The 27094-nt window shown below is 54.9% G+C and overlaps 1 protein-coding gene across 2 annotated transcripts in view; it reads right to left on the reverse strand.

The window, feature by feature from the left end:
* Positions 1–200: 200 nt before the first annotated feature.
* The window catches only part of GALNT14 (polypeptide N-acetylgalactosaminyltransferase 14), a 203997-nt gene continuing 177103 nt past the window's right edge, over positions 201–27094 (reverse strand). Inside the window, exons 7-15 of one of the 2 annotated variants that reach the window (XM_047746907.1) lie at positions 25625–25712; positions 24839–24923; positions 21996–22099; positions 14596–14722; positions 12486–12578; positions 8871–8954; positions 8268–8412; positions 1894–2013; positions 201–731 (exon numbers count right to left, since the gene is read on the reverse strand). In XM_047746907.1, coding sequence (XP_047602863.1) covers positions 573–731; positions 1894–2013; positions 8268–8412; positions 8871–8954; positions 12486–12578; positions 14596–14722; positions 21996–22099; positions 24839–24923; positions 25625–25712 — 1005 coding nt within the window. In that variant the 3' untranslated portion in view covers positions 201–572. The remainder of the gene's footprint in view (positions 732–1893; positions 2014–8267; positions 8413–8870; positions 8955–12485; positions 12579–14595; positions 14723–21995; positions 22100–24838; positions 24924–25624; positions 25713–27094) is intronic. The other variant, XM_047746909.1, reaches the window with a different exon arrangement.

Consider the following 27094-nt stretch of genomic DNA (forward strand, 5'->3'; position numbering starts at 1 on the left):
CTCTTGTTCCCCAACGTAACGTATTGGGAGATGAAGGGCCAGAGAAGTTGTGTGTCTTTTTAAGCTCACACGGCCCGTCATGGCAGCCATCGTCCCCTCTGAGTCGAGAACTCAGCTCAGCGCGGTGCTAAGTGTAGTGGAAACAAAGAGATGCACAGAGAAAACTTCTAAGGTTCCTTTATTTGTTTTGAAAACAATCTCTATTCTTTCTCTCTCAATTTAGTCCCGGCCTCGTCACAAAAAATGCTTTTCTCCTTGGCCTCCTCTGTAGGAAAGGGAGCAACATAACACTCCCCGTGTGAGCTCTCTCCCCAGATCTCAGGCAGGAGCCGACCAGGCCAGGACTGGAACAGAACAGCATGGAGAACACGGGTATCTGTCTCTGAGCCCCACTTGGCTTGCGATCCCTTCCTCCATCCTCCCTGAGACATCTGCTCCTGCCCGGGGGCTCTGCCTCCACCTCCCAGTTCAGAGCATCTACGGAAGCTGTGGGCTGCTTGTAGCCTGATTTCCAGTCTGCTTGGCATCCGGGGAAACGGCACCCACAGCTCCACTGGTTCCGGCTCGGGTCCTCAAGAGCTCACCAGGTCCCAGTGCTGGCTCATAAGTGATGACTCGCACGGGTTGACCACGATTTCCCTGCTATTCTCAGAGCCATCACCAAACATGTCCGTGTCTAGGCAGAGATGGGACGCTATGTGTTCGATGCGGGAACCAGTCTTGGTCCATTGCTGAGAAGACGGAGAGGAGACAGCATGAACCAGGATTCTCTGGCTAAGGGCCCAGGTTCTACCCATGATGTCAGAAGTTCCAGAACAATTAGGCATGTTTACAGCACATGGCTAGGGTCGCCCAGAGACTTGACTTTCATGGTCTCATGGAGGAATAAAATTGCAACTAATTGCTTTTCCAGGCATTATTGTTGGTTTTTGGTTTTTTGTTTTTGGATAAAAAAGTAAAAGCAAAATCAATGTCTGGTAGGAAAACTCATTAGAAGGTAATAACTTTCCAAGCAACAGGCCAGAGAACAGGAAGCACGTGAGTCATGGGAACAACCAAAGAAACGATGTGTGGTCAGTGTCTGCACATCGGGAAGATGTGGGAGTGAGCGGGGGAGGGGCGCAGGAGGGCAGTGGGGCTTCTGGACAGCACCTGAGGAGGCCAGCAGCCTGGACTCCTCCATAGCCGTTCAGCACACAAAGGACCCAAACAGAGAGAGGGGTCTTGTGCCGCTGCCCCCCGAGACTTTACCTCACGTGACAAAGAAGGAGGGGACAAACATGGTTTGGGGAGCCACCACGGCACAGGGACAAAGGCCCACTTCCGTTAATCTCTCTCAACAGCTGCTCCGTGTGGTGGGCCTCATCACCTCCATTTCAGAGAGGAAGGAAACCAAGTCCAGTGTCACACGGCTGGTGAGCCAGACAATGGCATCTGAATGTCTGTCTCTCTAATGCCAATGCCCAGTGAGCAGGTGACTGCATGGGGTCAACAGCTTAGGCCTGACAGGGCACAGGGCACACTCAGAGTGGACATCCTGCCAGGGTCCAAGGCCCCCCGAAGGCCAAGATTCTGGTACCGCTCATCGTGCGGTCCTGAAGGCTTTGCCCCTATGCCTTCCTGCTCAGGGATGCCAGGGTGGTGTCGGCACTGGACAGGCAAGTACGAGGTGCGCATGCCCACTGGGGCCCTGCCAGTCCACAGGCATCCAGGGCCAAGCTGACCACTGCTGCTGGTGCCCCTGCCCTCGTCCCCTAACCAGAAGGGCCTCTTTCTGATCAGCCCCTCCACCTCTAGAGATTCTTTCTGGTCTTGCACACGAGACCTGGACCTACACAGGACTGCCTGTCACTGAAGGCGAGCACGCCCCGTGGGCACCCGCCGAGCTCTCACCTGCTTGTCATCTCCGTTCTTGCAGAGGACAAGAACCACCGGGGCGCCTGGGAACACAGTGATGACGGACAGGCACAGCTCCTCCTGGAGGATCTGCTGCGTGTATGTGAAGGCCCATATCTGGAGGGGAAGAGGCCAGAAGGTTCACATTAGGATCCTTGGAAACCTCGTGAGACACATCTGGGACTATGTGAGAATTAGAGTAAAAAGCACTGGAGGTCCCAGCAGGAAGAGACTGTCAACAAGGTCGCCTTGGAAAATGGGACCCACTAGCCAGAAACTCCCAGGTCATGTCCCCATTGAAGTCTCCATCCCCACACCTGGGAAGGGGACCAGCCTGGACACACAGGCCACCTCTGGGGGCTGCTGAACAATTCTGGGCTTGAGGCGGGGAAGCCTGAACAATGCTCCAGCCCAGCCGTGGGGTCTCTAGTTTCTCTGTTTGGATGTGTGTCTATTGCCCATCCTTGACAGTGCAAGCAGCTGCGTGGCAGGCCACCCCCAGCTGTCTTTAGAATGTTCCTTCTTTGAAAAGGAGTCCAATCAGTGGCTTGAGAACAGGAGTGTTATCGTAAGAGGCAGATGTGAGGACGGAGGCAACAGGGAGTGTGCCGAGGGAGGGAGTGGAAGAAGACCAGAGGGAGAGCAGGTCACAAGACAGAACACGATCCCCGCAGATGCGTGCACTCCAGCACTCCAGGAGAACAGAACATTGGGCCCCAGAGCCCCTGCAGGGAGGAAAGCTGAGAAAGTCCATGGACAAGGAGTGTGGGGAGAGGAAAGGGGCATTTCATCTGAGGGTCATTGCAAAGAATGTTTCTCCATTATTCCATGCAATGCCAGAGATCAGAGAGCGACAAGCTGCTAAGGCGCCCAAAGTATTTCGAGTTCTTAGGTCAGAAGGACAAAAATGGAAGCCTCCATAAGGTCTCTCCCAGGCTGTGAAGTAGGAGCCTTACCATGGGGCAAAGAAGGTGACCGGTGAATTGGATACCCTGGGGAGAGCTGAAGAGAGGAACCGTCAAGTGCCGGACACCTTCTCCACTCCACGCCTGCTGGCCAGCTAACCCTCAGCCTCTGGACCAGGCCGCTGGTCAGCTACTTCTCCTTGGCCCAAGAATGAAAAAAGGGTCCCTTAGCTGGGGCCCTTGCTCTAGGCCCACGTGTCCCGTAAGCTGACTGTTGTCATGTGCTCCTCATTCTGCACATTCTCTAGCTCATGGCAGCCCCCCTTTGGCCCCCGCATCCCTCCTGACTTCCGCCATCTGGTGACATCTTCGATGTCTTTTTGTGCCCTGGCCTGTCCCCCTCCTTGCCTCCAGGCTTGCGTCCTTCTGCTGTCTCACCGGACCACCTAGATGCAGAACCCTGCCTCTCCTGATCTGGGACCTTCTCTCTCCCTGATGCCTGGATGGTGCCACCAGCCCAGGGGGAGCCACTGTCCCGCATGTGTATTCTCATGTTCCTTTTCAAACTGCCAGTGTTGGAAGAAGACCTAGACCAGAAAGGACTCCCTGGGGGATGAGGGGATGGAAATACAGATGGATAAAACACTGGCTGTAGGCTGAGAATTCCTGAAGCCTAGGGATGGCTACAGGCTACTCTTCCATCTAGTTCTAGATCTATATCTATTTAAATTTTTAAATAATAAATGTAATGAAATGTACTCCTTGGGACGTATCAAGAAGTTCTCCTCTGGACTTGAACAACACCATGCTATGCATGCCATTTCCTTCCCTCCAGGATTAGCTGAAAGGGAAAGGCATCTGTGTGCACAGAGGTGAGGTAGTAATCACAAGCTTGTTACCGATGGCCTGAGCACTGACTATGTCTAGGCGCTGTCCTGGGGGCTTAGCACAGATGACTTTAGTCTTCATAAGAATCTTGTCCTTCATAAGAATCCCAAATAGGTATTATTATTATCGTTCCCGTTCTGCATGACAAAAGGCTCACAGAAATTATACAATTCTCTCCGACAGACTCTCTCTGGCTCCTTTGCTGTTGCTGCCCCCAGAGTCCCAGCTCCTTCTATCCCAGTTTAATCACAGGTAATGCCTGTCCCTGAGCTCCCTCTTCTGGGTTGTAAACAAGAAAACTATAGATCACCTCCACCTCCACAGCAGAGAGCCAGCCAGTTCCCACTGGCAGCCCCACGAGACCGGGAACAAAGGTCACACTCTGTGTGGGGGACGAGGGAAGGGGCAGCCAAGAGAGCAGGCCCCTCCCCAACCTGGATGGGCACTGGGGAAGAGTATGAACGGAGGACCACATTCTACAGACTCCGCATCAGAGGGGCACACACAGCTGGCTTCCCGGGCCTGCTCCCCTCTTCTCCCCACCCTGGCTCCATGCCCCATCATCAGCTCCCCTATATGCTTACCCACGCTCGCTTGGCCACTCTCCTTTAAAAGCCCCCTTTGGGCCTAAGTGTGTGCTAGGGGCACAGTCTGCCCTCCAGAGATCCATGCAGTGCCTGATATCAGGCTAGGGCCATCTGGATGGGGGATTCTGGGGCTCTGGTCTTTAGGAGTGTGATCTAGAAGGTGGGAGCTGGTCTTGGGTCCGTGTCCAGAGAATTCCGTACAGGAAGGGGCGAGAGAGGCCTGAAGCCCAGGCCCGAGTCCAAGGGCAGGTCTGTCAGGGAGCCAGCCACTGCCCGGGCCCACCATACAACCGGCCTCAGCTTTAGATTTCTGCCATTGTCGAAAAATGAGCCTGAACAGTCAGAGATGTGGCAAGAAGGTAAGGTCCATCTCTCTGACCCATTACCCCCCACAGCTGCTGTGAGCCATGAATTAGCATTTAAAAAATAAATCCTGTAATTATTTTGATTACTACAATACACTGGCTCTGTATATTTTACGTTAAAAGCATTAAACATAAACACTTGAAATATACCACAATTTCTGAAAATCTCATCTTGGCATTTCTTCTTTTATAAAAACCCAGGGCTTTAAACACTGGACATGCTGGGGGTGCTGTGACGGTGGGAGGGGAGTAGTCCTTCTTTTGACATCTGAGACACGCCATCCACTAATGCCTTTCGGGAAGGAGCGCAGATGGTACCCGGGTGGGGCTGGGCTCGGAAGAAATCACCTTAAGATCCCCAAGGGGAGAAGGCGCACAAGCAGAGAGGGGGGATGGAAGCCTTTACACCAAGTGGACTTTCCATTAGCTGGTGCTTTCTGGCAGTGAACTAATTCAGCCTCACAATTTCTCAGAGGAACACAGCTCTCTAGCCACATCTGCAAGACAGGAGTGAGGGAAGCAGAACACAGAAGCAGGTGGGGCAGGGAGCGACGAGAGGTTCTCCGATTCCCACTCTGCAGCCTGTCAGGCTTCCAGAATGGCCTGTGATGAATGGGTTTATTAAATGAATCCCAGAGTCAGAAATGGATTCAGGAAGGTAGCAGGGGCTGCTCAGAGATCAGTGTACACTGGGCCATGGTCTGACGGCTTCATTAGGGGGGTCTGGCCAAGTCACAGCCCTCCCCGGCCCATAAGCGCACAGACACGGCCCTACCCACGGGAGGTAACCCAGAGGCGGCGTGGGCAGCCTCACCCTCTCACGGACAGGCCAGTAAGAGGCTGAGGAGAAGGTTCACTCCTAGTCCTCTAGCTCCTTTGCCCCTGCCCTGGAAGAGGGGAGCCGACGATGGGGCGGGGTGGTCCAGGCTGGACAGGTTAATGGCCTTCTGTGCTTAGCGGGAGTCTCTGGAGGACAGCCCCTGCGTGTAGAGGAGGGAGCAGCCTGGCAGGTGGGGGTGGGAGACTCCTCTGTGGGCAATGCCCAGCCAGCTGCGTCTTGAGGGCTGGGATGAAGCAGGCCGCAGCACCCATCCTGGCAACAAGCACCCAGCCTGGGGCGGCAGCTCTCGACTGGGCTGACCTTGCTTCTGTTTTCTATCCAACTATCCGTCCATCTGTCCGTCCACCCACCATGTGCCAATGTTTGGAGGCCTTTTTTTGATTTGGAGGCATGATTTTCTGATGGCTATGACTGGAGGGAGGGTTGTGTTACTGGTACCCAGCGGGTGGGGCCAGAGATGCTGGCAAACCCCTACAGTGCCCAGACAGTCCCCACAACACAGAATTATCTGGTATCAATGCCAACAGCGCTGGGGTTGAAACACCGTTGCCTCGTGGGAAGGGCCTGGTCCCTGGAAGCGGAAGGCCCGCCATTCCTCCTGTCTGACCCAGGTAGCGTGGGTCCGCCTCTCTCAGCCTCGCTTACCGCATCTGTGAGATGGCGGGGCCAGCAGGACAGGGCTCGGAGGGCCATGGGATAACTAACCCAGATGAGACCAGTGGAACCCGCAGTCTCTGGCGCAGTCTCTGGGGACAGTGCTTTGGTGACAAGTGGGAGGAGCCGTGGTTGGGTGAGGGGACAAACATTCACACGTGGGGAGAAGGCAGGGGCTGTGTTTTCATGAACACAGAAGCCTGAGTCAGTTACTGATGGTCGTGAGCAACCCGTCCACACGCTCTTCTATGTGGGGAACTATACCCGATGGGGAAATGACCCCAAATGCCAAGCAACACTGCTGGGTGTGTTGTGGTTAGATGGGCAAACTAGCTCATTTCTGAGGGCCTCCGGTTCTAGATGCTTCACATTCACCCTCACAGTGATCCTGTGAGGTGAGTATGACTTCATGGAAGGGAACAGAGTGCGGGGGTCAGTATGGGCAACACCAGGAGCAGACCACGTGGTTGACTATGAACACGGGCCTCTCGGTGAGACTGGACCTGAGCTGAGAGCATCTGGGGCCACCTCTGGCCTTGAAGAACTTAGGTCACACTGACGGCCACACATGTCCCTGCAGCCCTCTTCAGACACGGTGTCTGGAACAAATGAGAGGGAGCAAGCTACACTTTAGTTCAGCCAGGCTCTTGGTGCACCCAGTTCCCAAAGGACCATGCAAACACACCGACCACCATGCTGGGGACAGTGTCAGCTGCACAGACACAGACTGCTGCCTCTCGCTGCTGACCAGCAGCAGCAGGCTCATAGACATGCTGCCTGCCTTTGACTGGGACCTTTGCTGGACTCACTGCTGGGGTCTTTTATTTCTGGTTCATCCTATCCCTTCGCCCCAAGCTGTCAGGATACACTTTATATGCATATGATTTTTAAAACCCCGCACCCAGTAATCTGTCGTTGGGTCCTCTGCCAAGCTGGGGAGTGGCTGCTGGGGCTGGAGAAGGAGGCCTACCTTCTCTCGCCCACCCAGATGTCCAGCTGCCCACGTGCATCCTTCCCAAGCCAGGAGCCCAAACTGCCCGGAATGCAGGTAGATGAACACACTGTGAAATTTTCCTGTTTTTCTCCCTGTCTTTAAATTGGGGATAGCAGTGAGACTGGTGCACCTGTCTTCCTTCCATCTTTCACACACATATTTTCCCAGAGAATCCAATAAAATTAAGGGGAAACTTGTTAACCTGGAGGCTTCTTGGGCTTAGTGGGTTTGCAAACTGATGATGTATTTCTCTTGTACTCCACCCAAGGCAAGAGCCTGCCCTCGTCTTCCATACATAGCAAGATTAAACATTTTATTCCCAAGGTTGACAAGCTGGCCAAGGAAGAGAAGTAAGACAGGGGTAGGGGTGGATGGGCTGGGGGTGGGGCAGGGGCGTGAACCTGCATCCGAGGCCGAGGTATGATTGTCTCCTTTCAGCAATGAGGACACCGACGTGCAGAGGGGAACACACCCCTGAGAGCACGTAGCCAGCGGGAAGCACAACTCTGAGCTGTTGGCTTAGAACCCCGTGATATGCCGGAGACCGTCTCTCACTGCTTCTAGAGCAGCCTGGACTGAACTCCATCCAGGACAGAGTTTAACAGAACAGCTGCTTACTTGCTTGTTCCCGCGTTCGATCCCCCGAGGGCCCACAGAGACCTGCGACCTAGCCATTCATCTCCGTGTCTTCCCAGTTAGCAGAGAACAGAGATGGTTATGGAGTGAATGGATCAGTTTGTGGAGGGATGAAAACTAGGATTTGTGCATCGATGAAACAAAGAGAGGGTGGGGCCAAAGCTGGAAGCTTGGATAAAATCTCCAAGACACCGTTTCCAGAGAAAAGAATAATGACCTAAGAACCTTCATGAGCACTCACCACAAACCCATCAAAGTGGGGCAGGGGAGCCAGCAAAGAAAGAGAGAAAAGAGGACTGCAGGAGAATCTCTGTCCTTCAGAGAAACTCGACACCTCTGGAAACCCAGTGGAGTGACACGGGTCCCAGAGTGAGGGGAAGTCATACTTCTCCTGCTCTGTGGCTAGGCTCTGGGTATAACGGGACACCTGATGTCATATAAAAGCAGGTGGCGGAGGCGGAGTCCCTGCACACGTTCTGGCACCCCTAGCCTGTTACGTACCTGGGATTTTACATCCGCGCCTTTGTTCTTGACACAGGGGCTTAACCTGAGGTTGTAGGTCTCCGTGTTTTTCTGCCTTTGAGACTCTAGGCACTTCTGCCTCTGTCGGATGCTGCCCTTCTGGATGGAGGAATCACTGGGGATTCTGGAGGAAAGCCACAGAGACGTGAGAACCAACTGCCCTTTGGCTGAGTGACACTAGCCACTGGAGAGGTAGAGGCAGGGTTCTGAGGATGTCAGAGGCATTTCGCCCAGGGTGGCGGCTGCCTCTGGGCACAAGGCAGCGAGGAGAGACCCAGGAGCCACCACGGCAGATGGAGCCTGGCGCGGAGACAGCACTAGTGTCAGGTCGCACCCAGGACTCAAATCCCAGCAGCTGCGAAATGCTGCTAACCTCCAGCCCTCCCTCCCTCAGCGAACCTCCAGCCCTTAAGCTACTGATGAACTTAATTCCTCTTCTGATTTCAGGAGTAAGGGGAGCCAACTGGTTTACTCAGACCTCCCTATTCTTAACACCCTGTATCCGGCTGGCCACAGATGTCCCTTGTCCAGACCCAGTCAGCTGAGGGCCTCTCCTGACAAGTCAGAAGGCAGGGCGGGTACCTGAGTTCCGGATAGACATTCTCCAGGTACCACTTGAAGCTCTGGCACTGGAGATTCTTCCTCAGGTCCAGTCTGCTCTCAATGCTGGCAGGACGTGGGGCGGGGGAGACACAGAGAGACGGGTCAGAGGCAGGGACGAGGCTGAGAGACAAATGCACATGCTGTGCCCAGCATGTCTCTCCCGAGGGTGATGGAGAAACTCACCCAGGGAGAGTTCCAGAGCTCCAGGCAGAGCTACGGTAGCTCACAGCAAGAGCTCACAATGGTGTGGTACCGACACGGAGGATTTGTGCTTTCATTCAAAAACGGAATTCAGGAATGTTTTATTTTTCTTTCAAAACAAGTCTACGAGAACATGTAGTATGTCTGTCACTGGTTCACCACTGGGGCCCTGAGTCTACTTACCCACAAATCTCTCTTTGGCTTCTGCAGCCAAAAAAAAACCACTCCTGCCCACCCCACACTCAAAGAATCAGCTTCTATGGCTGGTTCTGGGGCCCAGTCACACCTTTACTCATCAGATATTTATTGAGCACCTACTGTGTGCCGGGCATTGTGCTCAACGGTGGGCTTCTGAACAACAGAGAACAGTGTTGCGCAAGGCTGAGCTGTGTGCACACATGAACGTATGTATGTTCTGGGCTTAAGCAAAGTGTGACGTGGGGACATCTGAACTTGAACAGCATCTCACAGGGGGCGATTGGGTCTGGCAGGGCAAGGCTGGAGACCGGGAGAGCTGTGGGAGGGGCTGCAGACAGCCAGCTGCTGGTCGTGCTCTCAGGCAGGGAAGTGGGGGGCGGAATGGAGAGAAGGGACAGGTCAAGTCCCTCCATTTATCTCTGCCATCGCCACCACCTTCCTTACCCCATTTGCACCTTGCCCTTCCTGGGTGAGCCCATAGGACCGGCCCTGCTCGGCCAGCCTCACCTCTTCCAGCCCACACTCGGCTTCTTAGTTAGCGCTAACAACCTTTCCTCACCAGACTCAAAGCAACATGAGCCAAAGAATGATGTCAGTTTTTTTCTTTAGAGTTGAATGTTCAGTGTTTAGCAAAAACCTTGGCACTGCATGCATGAAGGAGGCCGCAGCACCAGGGCTCGGGGGCTGATGGACCTGGGCAGGTGGGGGAGGGAAGAGTCAAGGCTGACACCCAGACCTGTGACTTGGGCCAGAGGACGCAAGGAAGAGTGTTCCTGGAGATGGGGGAGACAGGCTGGGGAGCATGTTTCGAAGCACCATGGCTGAGTTCCCTTTAGGACTGGAGTTGGAGCAGCCTGGGAGGTGTCTAAGTGGAGATGTCCAGTTTGCAGTGGGATGGAAGGGGCTGCGGCTCAGAATGAGAGGCCCAGGTCAGGGACAGAGACCCAAGAGTCAGTAGAAACGGTGGTGAACGCCAGGGGGTAATGCGCAGTATAGAGATGGCGATGATGGACCCTCGGGGAGGACCACAAACACGGCAAGAAAGAGAAAAGTGAGGCTGCAATAGGACCAGGCAGGCGGAGACGGTAGGTACGGTCATCGGTCATCGTGGTCAGGAAGGGGCTCTCAGGGACAGGGGAGGTTTCCAAGCACACTCCGGAGAGGCGGGGCATGAGCTCCCCAAAGTGCACACTTTCTTTTCTTTCCTCCTATTCCTTTTTAAATCATTTAAGTTTTAAGATGTGAGACCTTGAATCAGTTTAAATGCTGGTGGGGACCGTGCATTAGCAAAGACAGATCAGGGATGAGGAAGCAGAGGGCAGGGTCTCCTAGAACACTGGTTCCCATACCGGCTGCACATAAGAGTCCTGAGGAGTGCGGGCAGGGGGCTGCCTTTCAACAATTCTCCAGCCCAGGCTGTACCCCAGACCCGAGCAGTTCTCTGGGAGTAGTACCCATAGCTTCTGAAACCCCCTGGGTGACTGCAGTGTGTAGGCTAGTTTGGGAAGCACTGGCCTGGCCTGGAGCTCTGCTCTGTCCGGACAGGCCCTCAGACCCGCAGCAGGACGCTACCTGGGAACTTCCTGGAAATGCCACCCTAGGGAATCAACAACCACATTTTAACAAAAGCCGCAGGAGATTTGTGTGTATTCAAGTTTAAGAAGCCCTGAGCCAGGAGGCAGGAGAGGAGGAACCCAGGCGGAGGGAGCTGGACAAGTGTCGATTTATGAATGAATGCAGATGAATGGTGGTCCCCATTACAAGTGGAGGGCTGGTCTAACACGGCAGGGGGCACACCTGTCTCGGGAGATGGAAGAAGAGTGGGGCGGAGAGAGCGAAGTTTCCGGGTCGGTTTGTCTCGGGAAGTCAATAGCATCTCTCTCAGCTATAAAACAGGTGTCATCGGCTGTGAGTGACAGGTGGACTTGGGGGGAGGGGTGGGGAGACAGGAGAGTTTTAAATGGGGACTGGGGACAATGATGGCCGGGAAAGGCAGCACGACTGACAAGTCTACTAAGGGCCTGCCTGAGCCTGATGGCCACCGTGTATTAGCAGCACCTGCTGATACTTTCCAGAACCTTCAGCAGCCTGTGCCCCAGAGAGGGAAAGGCACAAAGTCAGGTGCATCCAGGATTGAGAAAACTTTGCCTGAGGGGCTGACAGATGCACAACAGGGCCAAAGATCTGAGGATGATGGCTTTTAAGCCTTCTCTCTAAGCAAGAGAGCCAAAACCAAGCAGGGGAGGGAGGGATGGAGGGAGGTGAGGAAAGGGAGGCGCACAGCCATGGTCAGTGGGCTGGGAGTTTGATAAGGACTCAGGACAAATGCCTTGTGAGGTTCTGAGCGATTGAGCTGGGGGGACAGCACGGGGTTATAATTTCAGAGACGCAAGCCATTTTGGCCGAATCTGATTTAATCCTCTGGAGCAGGGACGGGTTCCTCCTACACGGTGTAGGAGGCAGAAACCCATCCACTCCCCAGCCTTAGTCTGGCGAAGGGACATCAGCATGACAAAAAGCCACTGGTTGTCCCTCCAAATAATCAGATGCTAACCAAAGATGAAGTTTCCATTTTTCTCTCATCAGTTCTGTGGTGGAGAATGCAATATATGGTTGGGGGATCGGACAGGTGTGGTTAGAGCCTCATGTCCCCGGTTCGGTGATGTGATCAGGGCAAGTAGCTTAACCTGCAGAAAACTCAGTCTCCTGTCCTGTGAAATGGAGGCAATGAAACCCACTTCTCAGAGTCTGGGGAGCACTCCCAGGAGAGCCTTCGTGGCCTCGGCACAGAATTCTTTCCCTGTTCTCGTCTATCTGGATGAAGCCGGAGCACGGCTCTTGGGGACACCTGTAGGATACTGCTCCATGGAGGAAGGAGGGTGCTTTGGCCTTGGGGGACTCAGAACCAGGAAGAGGAGCTCTGAGCTGGAGGGACTAAGGCTGTCGTGTCCTGCACCCCACCTTTCTGGAAAAAGAAACATCCCTCCATGGTGCAAGGCACAGCACACCTCCTGGGGCAGTGGCCCAGGTTGCCACTTGTTCTGTAAGAGCTGCTGAAAACCCTGCATCCCCAGGAGGGCAGGAGCAAGAAGGGACAAGAGAGTGGCCCCTACCTGGGCGACCCGGATACACTGGCTGTCAGGAGCCAGCGCTCCTCCTGACCCCCTGAGCAAAGCAGCCAGAAGGGACACTTACTTCCCAAAGGGCCTCTCCAGAGCGAACGGCCGGGCAGCGTAGTAGTACTGCTTGTACTCATCCATCCACACCTCAGCCGTCCGCTTGGTGTTCCTGGGGAGACAGGGGGTGTCCCAGAGCAGTCAGTATGCACACGCAGCAGCATCACCCAGCCGGGGCCCCCCACGATCCAGTAAGAACTCTCCTCCGCAGGGGCTGAGCCCGGCCACATCCCACCCAACCTCCCAAGGGGCCTTTACTCCAAGACACAGGACAAATTCTTCCTCAAAAAGTAACACCTGAAAAATTGTGCCAGAAATGGAACTTTTGCGGCTCAAAAAGAAAAAGGAGGAGGGGGCTGGGAGAGGAGAGTCCACACACCACATACACCTGTGTTGCCAGGAACCAAGAGGAGAGAGGCAGGGTGGGCAGTGGCCACCTCACCTCCCTCTGCACACAGGCTCCCACCCCAGGTGTTCCCCCTTTCTGCAAGGCAAGGGCTGGGGTCCCAACTCTGGGCAGGATAGCCGATCACATACAGCGTCCAAGAGCAAGGTACAGGTGTCAAGAATCAAGTAATTAACCCAACTGTCAGCTATCTGGCCAGCTCACTAGGCTTTTCCACCAGATGTTGGCTCTGGGGCTGACCTCAAAGGTCAAGGAAAACGAGAGAGACTGCCATGGAGGATGTGTGTCCCTGCGCAGTGGGCAGGGAGGCAGCAGTACCAGAAGAGAGAGCCCCAGGGCAAGAAAGAGGCCATCAGAAAACAGACACCAGGGGCAGTGGAGCAGCAGTCCCCGCTGGGGCCCACATCCGTGACCTTGGGGCCCAAGTCTGTGACCCTGGGGCCTCACTCAACAGGGCATGCCCCTGCAGATTTCCGGTTCTGTCTGGAGCAGAGGTCTTCCGTGGAGGTCTATGGCAAACCTGTCCCAGCCAGTGGACCCAAAATGATAGTCACACACTGGCAGCCTTCTCTTGGTGCAGGGAAGGCAGTTACCAGCGCTTTGCTGGTTCCTTGCCTGCGGCCTAACCGTGAGCAAACTGCATGCCGCCTGACCCACTGGCCACGGCCCAGACTCAAAGACAGAGAATGTTCTGGAGCCCAGGACTGTCCCCATCGCTCTCCTATACCAGGTGTCGCCTGCTCACATTTTCCTCCTGGAAACCCAAGGCCCAAGGCAGCCCTGTCTTCAGTGCTGGATTTCTCACCGCCCCATCCTCGCTCAGAGGTTTCTGCAAAAGGTGTTAACTTTCCCCCTGGGCAGAGCCATGCCAACCCCAGGATGCTCGTGTCAGGATGTAACCCATACCTGCCCATACATGTGAAAACTGAGGACAGAAGAACACAGATGAGGAAAATGATGCCCCAAATGAAGAAATGCTTAGCTCCTCCCTCCCCCAAATGGACAAGACAGAAAAGAAAAAAAAAAGGAAAAGAGGGATAAATGGGTAAGTGAAGCCGTCAGATGATGAGCGACAAAGGGGATAAAGGGAAAAGGTGAGAAGCTGGAGGAAAGACGGACATACGCGAAATGTTCCTAAAACAGAGGCAAAGCCCGAAGGAGAAGGAATCACAGAAGGTGTATGAAGGGAATGAGCAAGTGGACACCCCGGGCGTACTGAGACCCTGGGATCTTTATCTCGTCCCCTAGCAGGAGATGCAGACACCCTAGGGAAGAAGCCCAAGGCCAAGCATGTGAGTAGTAGCTGCTTGTGGTTCCCCGTTCTCAAATACTTCCAGTGAACTTTCCCTTGGTGACCCCGGCTTGGTCCCCCAGGCTGAAAGGGGGAGCCGCAGATCTTCTAGAACTTGGATGCAAAAATGGAATCTTCTCCCCAAAACCCAAACAACCCCAAACATCCAAAGCCCGACGGGACAGTGCTGCCCAGTGACTCGCAGGCCTCAGCAAGCCACGGGGATGTCCGTGGTGGAGAAGAGCTTCAGACTGCCTCCTCCTGCTGGGTGGGCCAGTCCGACCTCCCTTGCTTAGGCAGAGTCCCAAGGAGCATGATTGTGGCTCCTGAGCGCCCAGAACACTCAGGCAACCTACCAGACAACTGAGGACAGCCACAACCCTTCACCAGGCTTTCTGCTGCCCCTACAGAACCCCTGGGACTCGCACTTACTTTATATACGTGTTGGCGTTTCCATCTGGGAAAACATATGGGTGTTTCTTGCGGAAGACATGGCCCACTCGGCTGCAGGGGACGATCTCGAGGCTGCCGCCACACATCCACACTCTGAAGGAGATTTCTGCAAGATAGTCGTGCCCCCTCAGCACGGCTCTGTGCTCTCCGGAGGGGAGGGGACACAGGATGGCAGCATCGGGGGCACCAGGCCCAAGGAAGGGCTCAGGGCCTCCTGCTGCATCCAGCCTGGGACTGGGGGTCAAGAGCTGGCTCCACAGTCAGACTGTGTGCTCTGCTGGCTGGGTGACCTCAGTTTCCCTTTCAGCAACCGGGGCTGATGATAACTCACAGCTGGGAGGGTGATGCGTGTGAATATGGAAACACACAGGGACTGGCTTGGAGGAGCACGTTCATGGGGGGAGGCTGTATTTGGGGACCAGCCTGGTGCAAGGCCCTGCTACAGCCTTTGGGTGACCCAGACTGCTGCTTCTGGACACATGGAAGATGGATTAGACATGCTTGGATGACCCTGGCAGGTAAGAACCAGGACCAAGGAGAAAGAATTTTCCATTTAAGAATATAGGAGACTGGGGCGCCTGGGTGGCTCAGTGGGTTAAAGCCTCTGCCTTCGGCTCGGGTTATGGTCCCAGGGTCCTGGGATCGAGCCCCACGTCGGGCTCTCTGCTCAGCAGGGAGCCTGCTTCCTCCTCTCTCTCTCTGCCTCTCTGCCTGCTTGTGATCTCTGTCTGTAAAATGAATAAATAAAATCTTTAAAAAAAAAAAAAAAGAATATAGGAGACTTTCCCGACAGTCCAGACCCAGCTAGAAGAGACTGTCTGGAGGTGGTGAGGTTCACACTCTGACCGGCCAGTGATACCCATGGGCAGGATTCCCAGCAAGCTCCTGGACGAGGCATCCAGGAGAGCACCTCCCAACACCCGGACCACAATTCTGCCCCTCCGTGAGGGTGCCTGAATTATAGCCTGGGGGGAGACATCTTGGCAGTAGCCTAGAAAATGCTGGAAGCCTCTGAGCTGTTGCTGGGGTTGCTCCCCAGGGCGGAGATGTTGCACACATGCCCATTTCTTCCCGGTTGGCTGCTGCAGCTGCAGGAGGAGAGGATCCCCAGAGGCAGCCGGGATTAGGCTGGGGTGTGCCTCTCTCCCCTGGGACCAAGGTCCTCGGTGGCTTGAGGCAGTGCCCCTGCCCCGGAAGGAAGCAATGGCAGACCAAGGTGGTGGAGGGGAGTATCAGTGACTGCTCAGCAGTCAGTCACAACTCAGTTGTGAGGGCTTTAACTTCTCTGCAGACAGTGCACCTCCTTACTGACTGCACCCCGCGCATCCCACAGGGTACGCCGCTGGTGGGAAACGTCAGTTTTCCATTTGGGAATTCCTGCCTGGTTCGTGCTTCTGCAGTCAAGCTCAAATAGGAGGGCAGGCTGGCTCAGGAGAAATCCATGCCCTGGGTGACTTCTCCTGCTGGTGGCGGGGAGGGGCACATGGAAGCAGGCTGGGGTCCAGGAGTAGGAAAGGAGGATGTGAGTATTCTAGTGCCTTCTTACCATATACATGCATGGCACCCTCCAGCTCCTTGGGCACCACCTCCCTGGGTTCCTTCACCTGGGTCCTCTCTCTCTCTTTCCACTTCCTGCTCTGTGTCTCCTTCCTGTCCAGCTCTCCAAGCAGGTGCCTGGACACGATGTCTTCATCGCGATCCTCACCGGCTCTCTCACTTACCTGTCATCAGCCAGACTTTCCCTATCCCCTACTGCCTCCTGCCCTGTGTACCTGAGCTGCAGGCAAGGCTCTGTGGACACCAACCCCATTGCCGTCACTTTCTTGACACCTGGCTTTCTGCGTGCCCAGGTGCTGTCCCAAATGGGCTACGGCTCATTCCCAGGAAGTTCGGGGACACGGTAGGGACAATGTGTGTGCGCTAGGATAAAGAAAGAACTCTTTCAGGATTGCTTCCAAATGACAGCAAGAACACGGAGGGAGGGAGACAGGAAGAGCTTGGCCTTGGCTGCTGTGGAGCAGCCCCGACTCCACAGCAGCCCCCAGGCCCGTGTCCATGAGGATATCTGCTTCACCTCACCGAGGGTCCATGCTGCAGGATGGCCATCCACATCAAATGAAACACAATTTTGAGACTACGGGGAACACTTAAGTAGGATGGAAAGATGAGCCACAGCTATGATCAGACGTCCCTGAAGCCAGTCTCTGAAGCACAGACCCTGTTAGCACTGGCCTCCTGTGCCTGCTTCCAGCTTTCTTCTTCTGCCACCAACACCACTTGAAATTTGTGGACAGAACACTCCAGATTTTGACTTTCTATCAAGCCCCCAATACGTAGCAATGTGGTGTTTGGCTGGGGCACTGTGGAGCTCACATGTCCCAGACTGGTATTCATGGGGGTGGGGGTGGGACATTCAGCATAAGAGAGCTTAGCTGACCGCCACCCCCCACCAATCAACCTTGCCGTGAGTGCACTGCGGGGCTGGCTGCAGGGGTCAGCCCGTGGGACTGTCAGTGCATGTGTGACTTCAGTCTCAGGACATCTTCCTAAACAGTGTGCTCCAGAAGTCTGCTGTGCTCCAATCCCTTCCTCCCCAGGATCTCAAAATACGGTCTGCTCCAATTCCAAAAAAGGAAAACCATCTCATCTTTCAAAACTAGAGATGGAGATCTGGTTTACTAGATATAACCTACAAATTTGGTGCCAGCCCTCTTCCCAAAATACGCATACGTTTTGGCCATGGTCTCTTCCTTTCCATGTATTCAAATAAGACATATGTCCCTCCTCATTTACAAAGCGAATCCCTCCAAACGATGCTTCAGTTCCCTCCCCCACCCCCTCCTACCCCAGCAACCTGTTTCTCTCTCTGTGCTCCCCTTGCCTGCCATCTCGCTTCCCTCCACATCCCTGAGTCCTGCCTTCTGCCACTGTAGACACAGGACCCACCTTGGAAAGTAGTCATCTGACCCTGGTCCCTCACCTTCCTTCCGGTCTGCTGGCAGTCTTCCACCCAAGGCTCTGTCTTTACAGGGTCCCCCTGATCCTGTTTCCTCGGCTGACCTCATGGTTCACTTGATGCTGAGGGCTCCCCTTCATCCCTCCCCAGCCCCAGCTCTGTCCTGGCTCCAGCACCGGCTTCCAGGGGCCATGTGATGCTCGACTGAGGGGCGCTGGACCCCAGCAGATAACGTGCACCTTCTGCCCCCGGCCGCCCGTCCACAGGCCACTGCTGCCTGACTCCTCTCCCCCACCTGTCAAACCCGCCCTCCTCCTCCTCATTGTCTTGCGTCTGGTGCTTTAGCTGAAAACTGCCCCTCGTATCTCAACCCTGCAAACGTTGAGTCATGGGGGGGGAAATGACCTCTTTATCCACCCCTGGTGAGATGGGACTGCCCTCTGTTTGGTCTCTCTCCCTCTGGTGGTAGCTTGTTAGTCATCCTAACGACCGTGCTCATGGTTGTGGATGTCCTTATGTTATGATCAGCAGTGGTCCGACCTGACCCCTGCCGTCCAGTGCCTGGGGGCTGAAGCACCGCTCCCCGCTCCAGAACTCAGCCCTCCATCGACCAGTGCCGCTCCGGGTACAAAGACATTGCCTTCGAGGCTTTCAGAGGCCAACAAGAGAGGCTCCTCTAAGACCAGCCACTACCAGCACCTCCATCCAGTCCTGACAAATGTCCGTCTTCGTGCCCCCTCAGTGCCGCTGATGCCTCCCAAAGGTGCCTACACCCCGAGAGGCAGGAACAGCTTCTAGGCTTCGGGGTCCTGCATGTTAGAAAGGTGGTGACCGGAGACCCGGGGCCTGACTCGGGCAGTCTGGAGTGTACAGCTGAGCGTGACGGTTCACAGGGATATTTAACACCCAGAAGTGGAGCTGCCTGCCCTCGTCTACACCACTGACGTCAGCATGACTGTCCCCCGGGGGATGTGCTGACTCGGAAAAGTCTCATAAATCCAGAGGCGCCAGGCGGGGGGGCTCATGCATCAGAAGGGCCGTGTGGGGAGGTGTGGGGAGGTGTGGGGCATTGCCCAGACCCTCCGCTTTCCACGTCTGCGGCTCCTGCCAAGTCATCACTTTCTTAAGTGAGGGGGACGGGGCGAAAAGACGATGGAGGGATTCCATAGGGGGGTTCTCGCTGAGTCAGCGCCGCCACAACCTCCCCGGTGATGAGCGTCGCGCAGGCCCTAATCCACTTTGAATTGCAGACAGGGAGACGGGTAATTATTCTACCTTCATGGGGGGCACCGCTATCTTATTTTCTTTAGACGTCAGACTCCTATGTGAGGGTGAATCTCCCCACCCTCCACCCTCACTTCCTTCCTCCTGTGACCTCACCAACCCACTGGCTGTCTGACCAGGGCCCCGGGGCCCCCCATCCCCACCCTCCATCAGCCTAGTGTCTATGCGCCAAGCCCATGACTGCTGGACGGGAAAGGGGATGCTCTCTCCCTGGAAGCCAAACTACAGCTATTCGTACACCATAGCTCGGCCAGACCCACCAAGGTTCCAATTCCATTTTCTAGTCTGGTTTCTGGAGGGAGCTTGAGACACAGGCTCCGCTGAAGGCAATGACTCCAGCTTGCACGGAGCCATACGTCCCGTGTAGGAACACACACTGTATCCACAGCAGCAGGGACCCACTGTACCCTGGCCAGCTCAGGACAGGGGACATGGCGCTGGCAGCGGTGGGCATTGAGGTGGCTACTGTTATCCCTAAGTCCACACATAGAAATGCACCAATAGAAACTCTTCCTTTTAATGATCTTTTAAGTTCTCAGCACTCCTGGGCCTGGAAGCTCTGTTATTATTTCGCAATGAACACATGGGACTTGAGCAGAGATCATCACATTGGTCCGTAACACTGTACTTCATGCCATGTGGGACAATCATGTTGCATCCAGGTCTCCTGCCGAACAAGCACTAGCCACAGGCTCACCGCGGTCACCCAGGGCCGTAGACTGCAAAGGCCGAGGGGGTGTCCTTAACTTCCCACACTCCCTATGGAACAGGACAAGCCGCAGCCGCGGTGGTTGCCTGGTCTGGGAAGAGGGAGGGAAGGGGATTTCAGATTGCGCTCTCTGGTCCAGTGGGAGGCTGGCTTTGAGGGGAACAGAACAGTCCTGGGGATGGAGAGAGGATGCACGTGAATGACACTGGGGCTCTCAGGATGTGGTGAGCTGGGAGGTGCAGAAGGCCCCCTGCCATCCCCTGGAGAACTCTTTCCCTCAGTATCATCTCTCCTCTGAAGGTGAACCAATGCTCCCCAGTCCCAGCAAACCCCCGATCATCACTCCATCCTGACGGGCTCTTCCAAATCCCCACGTTCATGCCCTCAGGTGCCTACCTATGCTCCCCGGCAGAGCTGGACTGCCCCACATGATGTACGTACTATCAGAAAAGCACTGCATCTTCTCACATACCAAATGCTAAAAAAAAAAAAAAAAAAAAAAAAAGTCCAAAAATGGCTTTCAGAGCGCTAGGAGCGGGCTATAACATAACGGAATGTTGTGATGGGAGAAAAAGTGTCTCCTGGGATAACCGTCTGCAATGCTTTTTTGTGGTTTAAAAAATTCTGTGATGGACTGTAAAATGCTTCTTCCACAGCTTCTCAGAAGCCCCTCCCGCGTTCCCCATTCAAATCAGCACTTGGGAGCGTCAGACGACTGGCAGGCAACAGCTGAGGTTGCCCCTGGACAGGCACAGGTGCGCGTCCACACCGCCATCCACAGAAGGGACTGGCAGGCTGGACCAGAACGGGCCATCATGAAAAATAACGTGCCGCCTGAATCCCAAAGTGACTGCCACATGGAGGAAAGGTCACACTCACTCCCTCTGCAAGGTTGAGGGAGGCTGTGTCAGCCCTGCCAGACACAGGCTAGAGCGAGATGGGCTAGAAGCATTTTCTAACAATTCAACACACAAATTCGCAATGACTCAGTGTGCTGAACTGTGAAGCGGTGAACGCTATTGTTATAAATGGCACTGGAGCAGAAACGAGAGGACTGCTGTCTATCAAACGGGCTGCAGGAAGGAGTCACTTGACGGCGGGAGGAAAGGCCAGAGCACATCACTACGGATCACGAGAGGGAAGGACAAGGCCCTATCGGGCCCCAGGTTCTCCTGGGCCTGTGCAGGCAGCGCTGATCTTCAACCTGTAACCGATTTCCCTGTTATGTTCCAGGACTGGGTGCCAGACAGGGGAATCAGTTTGGTTTCGGGGGCTTGGGTTTTTTGTTTTTGTTTTTTTTTTTTTTCCTGCTTGTTTGCTGAGCTTCTAATCTGGGTCCCCGAATGGTACTTGTCTGATGGATTTCTCTACACTGCCCAGTTTGGGAGAACAGATGCTGTGGGTCAGGCTGGCAGCCATAAATTTCTGGAAAATAACTCTTAGTGACTGAGGAAGAAAGCCATAAAATACTCCAGAGGCAGGGACAGGAGAAAACAATGGCAGAGGACGATGCATGGGATTACTGCTGAATGCCAGATGGGCCCCACGGATCATCCGTTCTCGGGGCCGTGCCACTGCCTGGGGACCCGTGCCGAACAGTGCCCGGTGACACACCTGCCTCTTGCTGTCCTCCTCGGTGCTTCATTCAACAAGTAGTTATGGAAGCCTCCTTCATGGGGGCACTGTTCGAAGCCCCGGAGACGGCTGGGAACAAAACAGAGCTGAATCCCGGCCCGAGGCAGACTTGAGCTTGGAGCACTGAACTCAGGGATTTGGGGCTAGGCGCCTGGGGGTGAAGAGGATTGGTGGCGACACCTGTAACATTTGGTAAACATCTGTTGGCCGCCCTGTGCACACAGCACTCAGCAGCGAGTTAATGAAGAGGGTCTGGGGTAGTTGCTATGGAAATCTGGGAGCATCTGGCCCTTATCTCACTGAAAGAGGAAGGGGTGAGGGTGGAAGGGGGCACAGGTTCCCAAACCACAGTGGTATAGAGCTCATTCTGCAGCCCCAGGAGAGAGAGAAGTCTGGGACCGCCCCCCCCAAGGGGCTCATAACACTGAGCTACCCTACAGCCGCCTCGTGTGTTAAGAGTATGACATGGGGCTGCTTCTTGGGGTTGTTGTGAAAATCCGTGGAGCTAGGTCTGTCAAACTCCCAGCCCCGTCCTGGCATGACCAATGTTCCTTCCCTTTCCCTGCTCCCAGCTGGCCTGTTGTCAACTTGCCCCTGATGGTCTTCCTGGGGAGGCTTTCCCCCTGGAGAAATGCCCCGTTACCTCCAGCTTCCCAGCAACCACTCCTCTCGTGCCCCACCTGGCCTTGCCCCCAAGGAGTGACCTACTGCCCCCCTCAGGCCCTCATCTCAGGTGCCTGTGGGCCCAGGACACAAAGATGCCGCTGGCCCCTGGATGCAGAGACAGTGACTCACCAAAATTCTCTCCACCCCAGATGTCCATGTCCGTGTCGTACTTCCCCAGGTAATCGAACCAGGATTTGTCCATCACGAAGAGCCCTCCAGCTATGATGGGAGTCCTGTGCATTCGGAAGGGAAAGAGAAAGTTATGGGAGAGCAGAGAGGGATCACCATCCCAGTCATCTGCCTCACCATGCAGAACCCCACACGCTTCTCTCTCCACTGCTTTTCCACTTTACAAGGGTCAATGTGTTACCTAAAACAAGAACAGACTCCTGGGTTTTTCCTTTTGATTTTAAAACTCCTGACCTCACAGACAGGCTCATTTTCTCATCAGCATGCCTTCTGTAGGGGGCCAGAACTTGCTCAAAAGCCCACTGTTCTGAGGGCCCAGGGATCCTCTGCCAGAATCTCCTATAGGCTCTGCCCAGCGTGGCTCTCTTTGGGGGCTCCACTGTTGGGAGCCCAGGCAGAGGAGGAGGACTGAGGCAGCACCCATTAATGGCACACCCATGTTTTGAGATTGGGCTCTCTCCCTTTTCTTCCCCCCTTAACTCTCGGTGAGGGGTTATATCACCCTAAAATAATATATTCGGGTCCTAACCCCCAGTACCTCAGAATGTGGCCTTATTTGGGGAGAAAGTCTCTGTAGAGGTAATCAAGTTAAAATGAGGTTATCAGGGTGGACCCCAACCCCACGTGCCTAGTGTCCTTACACAAAGGAAATGTGGAGACAGAGAGACAGACGTGCACAGAGAGCACATAATGGGAAGAGACACAGAGAAGATGGCCATCTGAAAGTCAAGGAGGGGGCGGCTGGGTGGCTCAGTGGGTTAAACATCCAACTCTTGGTTTTGGTTTGGGTCATGATCTCAGGGTCCTGGGATCTAGTCCTGCATCAGGCTCGCCACTTATCAGGGAATCCACTTCTCCTCCCTCTCGCCCTCTGCCCTTCCCCCACGCTCCTATAGTCTGTCTAAAATAAATAAATAATTCTTTAAAAGAAAAAAAAAAAAAAAGAAGAAGAAGAAAGCAAGCCAAGGAAAGAGGCCGGCATAGCCCTCAGAAGGAAACAACCCCATCGACACCTTGATTCTGTGGTTCTAGCCTCCGGACCTGCAGGACGGTATGTTTCTGCCGAGAAGCCGCTTCGTGGGTGACATGTTGCTACAGCCCCAACAAACTAGCACACCCTCACCTTCGTCTTCTTCCTTGGGGTCCTGCCCCCACCTCCCCTGCCCCTGGCCACTGAGAGAGAAGCCAGAGAAGCCACTTGGAAAGCAAAGTCCTGCTGAGGAAGGCAGGCAAGCCCAGCAGAGTCCAACAAGATAACCCAGTGAGCACCAGGACTTGTATCTAGAAGGATCAACAGTGGGGAAAGGCAGGCGAGCCCAGCAGAGTCCAACCAGGTAACCCAGTGAGCACCAGGACTTATATCTAGAAGGATCAACAGTGGGGAAAGGCAGATGAGCCCGCAGGGACCTGGCCCCTCATCTAGCAGGGCCAGAGAGTTTTCTCCCATGTCAGGTAGTTGACGGATAGTAGGTCAAGAAACCTGGTCTCCCAGGGCCACGACCCCCGGGCGTTCCCTGGACTGAGCCTGGGAAACACTCGCTCTCTGATGAAAGAGATATTCCCACAAGAACAGAAGCTGCCCTGAGACACCCACACACTGGGCCAGAGAAGGTAAGTTGCACCAGCACAGCCGCCCTTGTCCTTGACTTGGCTGGCTGCCCCATCGGGGGCCGCCCACAGTGGGTAACTGAGAAGCTGCCCACGTGGTAAAGAGGTTCAGAAGTAGAAGCCATTAGCCAGCATGCTGTCTGGCTCCAATCTCCCTCTTGGCACCGCTCCAGCTCATGAAGGCTGGGAAGGGGGAAGGTGCCGGCAGGTGGGTGAGACATTGGTCCCCGGCGAAGTCTTCCTAGCCATACACATTTGTCGGAAGCGTCAGCATTTGGGTCTTCCTAGCTCCTTACTTCCCATCTGACTTAAGCTGATTCAGTGCAAATGATCCAACGTTTACCACACAGCAGGTCCGAAGATAGAGAGATGCCCACGAAGAATCTGGGGCATCCCTAAGTCACTGGCCGGAGAAAGTGCACCCTAGGGGCCTTTTGCATACTTCTCCAAGCACTTTGGACCCCCGACACCCGACCTGAGGCCCACAAGGGTCAGTGTGGAGATCCGCGGTTCTGGGGCAGGTGCGCCCATCTTTGGTAGGAACATACAGACCATACGCCCTAGAAGCTGAGAACCCAGGCTCCCCCACGGGGTGGACATCATGCTCCCGTCTACCCCGGTCCTCTGAGAGGCCCCAAACCCATGTGCTGGGAGCCTCCTATGTGAAGGGAGAATGCAGACCAGGAGAAAGCATCCGCGGCTCTGCTGAAGAACCCAGAGTCGATGCGACATCCTGTCTTGCATGGGGCCGAGCGCAGATGTGGGTGTTACTAAGCAGCAGGAGCTGGTGGTAAGTGAACTGACCTTCTTCGGCTGAATCCTGACATCCAAGACCTAGCAGTCCTGCTCTGGCCTGAACAAACCATCTTCCCCTCTGTCAGAGGCTCAAGCAGGACCACCTCCAGCATTTAATGGGAAGCCTAAGTACATGGTAGCACATGTATGGGAGGACCACACTGAGCAGCTCCTTAGTACGGGTCTTACCAGGCCTCTGTCCCCTTAGAAGTCTCCTTGAAGACAGAAACTCCTAAAGTAAGGGTAAAGGAGGGCTGGCCTGCCAAAGGTTCTTTTGGTCTCTTCTCAATCTTTTGAGCGTCTAATATGAAATGGCTGCTGTACGATGTGGCAGAGAGAAGGACCCAGTGGTGACACTACCCACCCCTGACCTGACTTACCTTATGGGCTCAGCAGGGTCCAGACGCCGAGCCTTCTGCTCTGGGGAGAGTTGCTCCCATTGGAAGTGGAGGCTCCAGTCAAACCCTAGAACAACACCCACTCAGCTGATGTGCACAACACATCCCTTTTCTAGAAGCTTGTGAACACATCCAGGGAAGGTGGGCCTGGAGACAGCAGGTCTCACCCAGGCTCATCAGCAAGGAGGCAGTTGGGTGTCCCTCTCACAGTTTCTTTCTACTTCTTATTCCCTCTCTGAGCATTCCCTGCTTGGCACAGTGAGGGGATAAAGGGCAGATGATAGAGTCAGGTTCAACAGAACCCAAGGGGGACAGGATGGACAGTCATGGGTGTGGCCCTTGGTCAGGAGTCTTGGGAAGGTGCAAGCAGGTTTTTATGGGGCTGAGTCATCTCAAATCAGTCTTGGGGGACCAGCACTAGGTCCTGAGCACAACCATGGTGGGTCTCAGAGAGTGCGTGGTGCCCAAGACTACGGTGCCGGCACAGGTCAGGCCCCACCTAAGCCAGGATGTCCTTGCCTTCCCTCATCCCAGGGTGAGCCCACGTCGGAGCCAGAGCTCTGGGGTCTGGATGCGTCCCGCACGGGACCCTGGCCGTTGCATTCATAGTCTCAGTGGTAAGGCTATTGTTGGGCTACTGACATTACAGGACACAGGGCTGGACGTTCCAGACAAACAACTAGAGACCTCTCCCCATTCTTCCCCTAGAAAGATCTGACAGGAGGAGTGGTGGTTCCTTGCTGGGGAGAAGGTGTTGGTCCCACTCACCCCCTCTGAGCTCTGTGGCGGACTCGATGTAGTTGAAGTTGTCCAAGCTGATGATGTCAATCACAGGGCACACCACCCGCGTGTAGTCCTGGAAGACAGCAGACTCCGGGCTCAGTCCGGGGTGTCAAGGAGCCAGGCCAGGTGTCAGCGGGCATGGAAGGGCCCTGCCCTCATGAGGCCAGGCTGGTTTTGTGGCCTTGACCAAGCACTTCTATCTTTGGATCTCAATTTTCTCATCTATAAAATAGAGCACTGGGGACTGTGACTGCCCTGGTTCTAATGCCTAAAATGTTAAAAACCTTTCTCTGACTTCTGGTGGCTTCCTCAGCCCCAAAAGCCATCGGAGCATGGTAGGGACCCAGCAAGGGCCAAAGAGTGAGGACACTGAGGAAGGGAAAGGCAGGAAGAAGGGGGCTTTAGAAGTCCTCCACCATTGGTGGGCTCCAAGGAGGCAGAAGCCACAGGCAGCCCAGAAGGTGACCTCAGTCTGTAGTCGCATGAAGCAAAGCCACACCCGTACAGGAAGAACACCTTGGAATTTCCAAATATTTTAATCTGATGCGTATGTTTCTAGGCAGGTGAGATACAGCATCTCTGGAGACTCTGTCCTTCAGATGTCATCTGTGGTCCTCACCGATCTGTGCCTCCAGCCCTGACTTACACCCGCTTGCTCCCAGACTCGGAGCGACTAGGCCACTGGCCCCTTCCATGGGGATTTCACATGGACTTTCAGTGATAGCTTCCTTATCTTCTCTCCAAACGTGCTCCTTTCCCTCGGGTTGCCTGTTTCTGCTAACAGAACAATCGCGCAGCCCTCTTCTTCCCAGCGCAAAGAAGCTTTGCCTCTGCCCATCACCCCGATCGGTCCTGCCAATTTGAACTCCGGAACTACTCTTCTGAGCGTAGCGTGCTTCTCCTTTTCCCTCACACCTGGTGGACCGTGGTGGACTCCTGACCTCAGCTCACCCTCTTCCCTTTGGTGGCCGGGGAAGTTGTCATTTGGATGGGAAAATCTCACTCTGTGGCTCAGTTGCTAAGACCCTGAATTGCCCAGAAGATAGGGCTCACGCTCCTTAGCCTGGCATGCGGGACCATCCACAAGAGCCTGTATCTCACTCTGCAGCCTCCTCACTTGCATCCCACAGACTATCCTGTCCACAGGCATCAAAGCCACCCAGGAAACGTTTTCAAAATATGCAAGACATATTCGCCAGTGCCTGGGGGCTGTCAGGGCATTGCATGGGTTTCTAAAGTCTTCCCCGCTCTGGGTGAATGGCTGGTACCTGGCTCGCAGGAGGAGGGATGGGGAGCAGTGGGAAGGCCACCCCACAGCCAACCAGGAACCAGGCAGCCCAGGAGTACCGGCAGGTGTGGGCAAGTCAGGCAGGGCCTCTTTTGCAGCCTTCCGCACCCCCCACCTCCCCCCCGACCCCCGGCCCCCATTCCTACCCCTGGCACGGGTGCAAGCCT

The sequence above is a fragment of the Lutra lutra genome, chromosome 9 (genome assembly GCF_902655055.1).
Source record: "Lutra lutra chromosome 9, mLutLut1.2, whole genome shotgun sequence".
Lineage (NCBI taxonomy): Eukaryota > Metazoa > Chordata > Mammalia > Carnivora > Mustelidae > Lutra > Lutra lutra.